The 5,496-nt window shown below is 41.6% G+C and overlaps 1 protein-coding gene across 1 annotated transcript in view; it reads right to left on the bottom strand.

Annotated features, from left to right (window-relative positions):
- Positions 1 to 5,496, bottom strand: part of VPS8 (vacuolar protein sorting 8 homolog (S. cerevisiae)) — a gene marked incomplete at its 5' end in the record, with an annotated part of 80,860 nt that overhangs the window by 29,586 nt on the left and 45,778 nt on the right. Inside the window, 3 exons of the mRNA XM_010138986.1 lie at positions 1,364 to 1,410; positions 1,844 to 1,933; positions 5,122 to 5,220. Coding sequence (XP_010137288.1) covers positions 1,364 to 1,410; positions 1,844 to 1,933; positions 5,122 to 5,220 — 236 coding nt within the window. The remainder of the gene's footprint in view (positions 1 to 1,363; positions 1,411 to 1,843; positions 1,934 to 5,121; positions 5,221 to 5,496) is intronic.

The following is a 5,496-nucleotide window of genomic DNA, read 5'->3' as shown; positions in this document are numbered from 1 at the left end:
GAACACCAGCCTTGGAGGGAAAAGCAAAGATCTTCTGAAAGATCAGACACAGAAGGTTGCTTCCTACTGCTGGTTTCAACTAATCATGTGTTGCTTTTGATTAGAAGATAACTACAGGAGAAATGGTTGTATTTAGCTCTAATTATAGTAGAGTTAAATTACTCACGTTTATTACTCAGAGATTATGGAAGTCACTCCATGCATAAGATTAAAACCCAGGTTAATTACTACCTTCATTTGGTCTCGCTGCAAGTGATATCACAGCATAAACAAAGCCCTACGTCACATCCAGCTGGGTATCATTTCTGCTTAACTGGTTTTTTTTTTAATTATTCATTTATTAACTAAATCTCAATTTCTTTCCTATAAAACCCAACCACCATAATTTCTTGGCAAAATTCTGATTTTAATTTCTAAGAAAACAACAGCTGTGGAAGTTAACACCTTCCATACAAACAAGGCTGTAAAACTCAGAACACAACACAACGAGTCTTTTTTTTCATTTTGCTAGGATGTAAATAAAAAAAAAATAAGTTATTAATTCCAGGTTCTAGTTTCCAAAGCATGCTTTTTATTTCACTTCAACAAGAACTGAAACACTGCCACTTGAGTTTAGATAATATTACCTTTTTCTACTACCACTCCTCCTCATAAAGCAGAATTAATTGGTAGCTAATTGACAAAACAAGATCCCTCCTTCAATTGCATTAACAATCGCTTGAAGGCAATTGGCACTGTGCATGTATAAATGTCTTTTAAAATAAATAAATAAAATCAAGGTCTTGCAGCATCTGAAACTGATTCAGCACAAAGAAAACACTCAGTGCTGAAATACTGAAAGAACAGGAGCAGCTGGAGCAAGCAAGTAGTTAAAGAGAAGTTTGCAGTGAAATTTGGCAGCAATTCTGAAACAAGATAGAAATGAAAAAGCCAATAGACCAAGAGGCTTTTCTAGTTTTGTTAAACTTGGGCACCTTGGTTAAGTCATCAAATTGGTGGGCTGAGAACAGAAACTGCCATTTCTCTTCTCAGGCACAGGGTAACAATTTCACAGTGTTCGCTAAGAAGCTTTTACAGCAATGCCCAAACTCCCACCAGCGTGGGAGAGGCATCACATTGCACATACTGGAACCCACATCATTCCCAGTTAGGGAGCCGGCAAAGGGCTCTGCTAAAGGATACTCCCAGGAACACTTATTTCTGGGCTATTTCTTCTCAGCTTCGGGCAGTTTGAAGAGCAGATCACCTTTTCTAAGCCCTAACCTTGGCTGCAGACTGTCTACTGATACACTGTTTCAAAGAAATTTATTTCAACCCATGTTTTCAAGATGTAGTTTGTAAATGGCCTCATTTTCTCACATACCTCGGATCAAGGAGACTCCTCAGAAACTGGAAGAGTAAAAACTGGTCCTGTACAACGAGAGGAGACAGAGTATTACGATTTTAAATGATGTCCTATAAACCAGTGACTCCTGAACTATATCCATGGAAGAAAATACTGTGCACCGCCAGTGCCTGCTGAAGAAGCTGCTTTAGACATAAACACTCAGGAGATATCCTTGCTGACGACAGCCCTGTCTCTCTGCAAGTGCAAGAACTCCAAACTGAAAACTGCATTAACGAATGAGGCAACCAGCAACTCAGAGACCACACATTTTCACGGCCAGACAAACAGGCCAAATAATTTGAATGTAGCAATTCTGGCAGCTGAGTAGCTATTGAACTATTCTTCTTCTGTTTATGACACAGCATCAACTTACCACTATACTTAGCAATTGCTTCTTATAAGAATGGCAACCGCACTGTAAAGAAGCGCCAACATTAATGAATTTTGACACTTTACCTGAAGGTTTGTAACGATGCTCTCAATCTGCTCGCTGAAGTGAATGGCTACCAAGTCGGCTGCTTTACATGGGCTCAGCAACAACAGCTCCTTTGGAGAGGGAAACACAACAAAAATAATTACTTTTCATTTCATAGGATGTATAATTACGTATTACCACCAAGCCTGTTCATACTGTAACTACATCTTTGCCTGGATGAAAGCTGTAAAATAATGAATACTGTGGCGCAAAAAGTGATTTTGAAAAAAATCAGAAGAAAGGGTAGTTTGTAAAAAGGCATTTGTGAAAGTCAATGTTTTAACTACAGAACAGGCCTGTAAGAATGCAAAACTCTTCACATCAATGAGACCACACGTCAGTCCTAAAGCAAGGAAACTATTCATCAGGTTTTCTGACAATTGCTTTTTACCCCCTGCCAACAAGACATTCCTAGTGCCAGCTAGAAGCCAGCAGCAGAGAGGAAACAAAGCCCTCAACCGACCCTAGGGAATTTCTCAATCAAATGGAAAAGTATTTAACTGTCTTGAACTGAACCAAACCAGAAGTTTAAAAGCAGGTTTCCTATAACTGTTAACTCTGATATCTGTCGAGATGTGGAAAAAAAACCCCAAAAAACTATCAACCATTTCTTTATTGCAATAAAAAGAAAATAAAAAAAACTTTTAGATGCCTGTGGGTTTGCCTCCTGTCAAGCCTGATGTAAGAGGCTTCATATCATTCAAGTCTACACAACCCAGAACATGACTGCTTTTGCTAATGCTTCCAAATGCATCCATGCTTCCAAATAAATTAGGAGCAACTGCTTCAAATCAATATTGGGTAATCCTTCCCAAAAGCCCTGCTACACCTACAATGGAGAAAAATATTGCTTTACTAGACAAAAAACAACTGTTATAGCAGTAAAGAAACAAAAATTTCATACATACATCTGGAAGAAAAAAGTTACTTAGCACTAGTTTGGTCTCCAGACAGATTTAGCCACCACCAAATTCAGCCAGACTGACCAGCTGGAGGGAGGATGGCCCAGCCTCCTTGTAACTGCAGCTCTTGAATCAGTGTGACCTTCACGGTCTGCCCCCAAGAAAAGATTTTGGGCTTGGGTTTTCATCCTCTCCCAGGTTTGAACAATTTGCAAACAGGGTGCTTCTTAGGCAGACAGCCCTTGGGGAGAAAGCCCTGACGAAAGGCGTGTGGATCTGCAGACAGAAAGTGACCACCACAAACAGCCCTGTGATTGAAGGGAAGCCTTAGGCTTTATCTGCAAGATAAACATCAAGGAACAACAGCTATGTAGGATGATGGAGAAAAGAAGAATTGGCATTGATCACAAACCCTACTTTCTGTAATACAATCACCAGGAAAACCTCTATAGACACTGCTAGTTTCAACTGAAGAGACTGGTTTGCTCCTTTCATACCCCAGCAGATGAAAGGACAGTGCGTGAAAGATCTGAAACCACAGCACTACCCTAGTAAAATGTTATTTGCTACCTTAAGTCTTCTGAATGTCTGAGAGTAGGATTAATACAATGCAAAAGAACAAAAGCCCACAGCAGCCAATAACCTGCTAAGTCAAATGAAACTGTACAACCTGTTCATCAATCCTAGCAAATAGAAGACGCCGAAAGGGAAGAGGGAGTTGATCTCAGTGACAGCACCCAAGAAAGGTGATGTACAGAACCGATCATCTGTCCATCAGCTTTTGGGAGGAAACTGCAGAACGCATTGGTAACAGTAATGGGCCTTTATCTACAACAGATACAGTGCAAGAACCCCTGTTTTTAAGGATGGCCACGGACAAGTTGAGAGTAATATTTTCTGCTGTTTGCCAGCTTCAGAGAAGTACATAGCTCTGCCAAGTTTGACACTGTACAATAATTAAGAAGTGGCTCCAGGCTGACAAGAGAAAACCAACCAACTCAATATGAAAAGCTGGCAGTCTGAGCCTACAACAAGCTTATCAAAACCAGTACAACACAATGAGAAACACCAGGAAGGGCAACCCAGGACATTTCTGATTTTTCTTAGGACACCAAAGCATGGAAGAGTAACTGTAAAGCCCTCAGGCTGAAGACAGCCAGCAAGGAGACCTACCTGTGGTCTGACAAAGGCACAAAATAAGGCTTACAGAGGGAAGCTGGCCCACTCAAGATGCCAAACCATTTGGGCTGTATATACCAACACAAGCAGAGACAAGGGATGCAGCAGGAGAAGAACAAATTAGACACAAGGAAGCAGCACAGCAGATAGCAGCTTGCTCAACTTGGAAAGCCCAGCATGGAACCACAGTTGCTTTGATAAGGTAGTAATGAGCCAGGCCTGCTCAGCCACAGCACAACCATCACCACCAATAATTCCCACAGGCTCTGAAAGTGCATCTGGAGAGTGAGCATGAGCTCAGTGAGCTGCATGTTATGCAGCTGGATTCATGGGATTTCTTTGTTTATTGTCTTTTGAATCATTTCCCCCCTTAGTCCATTTTCTCTTTAGTCACTCATTTCTTGCAGATGCTGGTAGAAACGGAAAGTATTCTGAGTCTTCCAAATGTACGTAGCACTTTTTTGTCCATCTCCCAGGATACAGAGTTCTGTGGCAATTTTCTGCTAAGCAGTCTGAGCAAGTGCATGACTGCTTGTTTTATAGACAGAGTTATTTTCCTGGCTCATCTCCAGATCACTCTGGAGGGGCCTGACACCACCTTACAAGGACTAGAGATATTATGAATTCCCCATGGCCACTGACTGGACAATTATTTCAGATACATCTCCACCCCTTGAAGCAAAGAGATTGAAGAGATGGGAAAAATTATTAGCTAGAGAAGTCTAGCAAATATGTCTTACAGTAGAAGTCATGACCCCATCTTCCCGCAGGTTAGAAGCGCCAGGGTACCAAGGTAGAATGATATTATCCTTCTAGGATGAGGAATTTGATACCACAGACTGGGAGGTCAGTGCTGTCAATGCTGTCCTGACCTTGCTGCTGCCGCACGCTCAAGAGAGGAAAGACTTGCTAATGGATCCCTTCCCTGCCACACCGCGCTCACCAGCCATCATCCCCGCTAAAGTCCCATTATCCAAAGAGCAATACTTGAAACCAGGAAGCCAGCATGAATCCGAGATGCGCTGATATTAATGCATGAGACTGCTAAACCTGAAAATCAGAGCCTTCTAAACAGCTGTAGTTCCACACTGTGACACTTCTGCTTACTGAACAGCACAAGGCAGATCCAACAGCAGTTAGCAGTAGCTGAGGCACCACGGGTTTAGAATGCACTGTACCTCTATATGTTCCAAAGCTTTCTGCCATACCGACTGCTTTTCTTCAGCACTGTAGCCAGGCATGGAGAGGATGTTGTGAATATAGTTGAAAACTTCTTCCTGTAAGGCATAAAACCACAGTACTTTCTGCAGTGCCACTAACATCATTAGATTTAGGTGAGGGAGAGCATTTCAAGGGATAACTTAGTCTTAGGATAACTTCAGGGCTAGAACTCTTTTAAAAAGTCAGGATAAGTTTTCTGCAGGTGAGAGTTGCTGAAGAACTGCCAGGAAAAAAAAAAAACGCCAAGAGGAACAATTAAACATGTTAAACACTGAGGTCAAAGAGAATTGTTCTTCCACCACTAGAAATGTCGCCCTCTTGCTCACAGGGAA

The sequence above is a fragment of the Buceros rhinoceros genome, unplaced genomic scaffold (genome assembly GCF_000710305.1).
Source record: "Buceros rhinoceros silvestris isolate BGI_N320 unplaced genomic scaffold, ASM71030v1 scaffold10430, whole genome shotgun sequence".
NCBI classification, from domain to species: Eukaryota; Metazoa; Chordata; class Aves; order Bucerotiformes; family Bucerotidae; genus Buceros; species Buceros rhinoceros.
The sequence above is the reverse complement of the archived record's forward strand: the minus strand, read 5'-3'. Positions and strand labels throughout refer to the sequence as shown.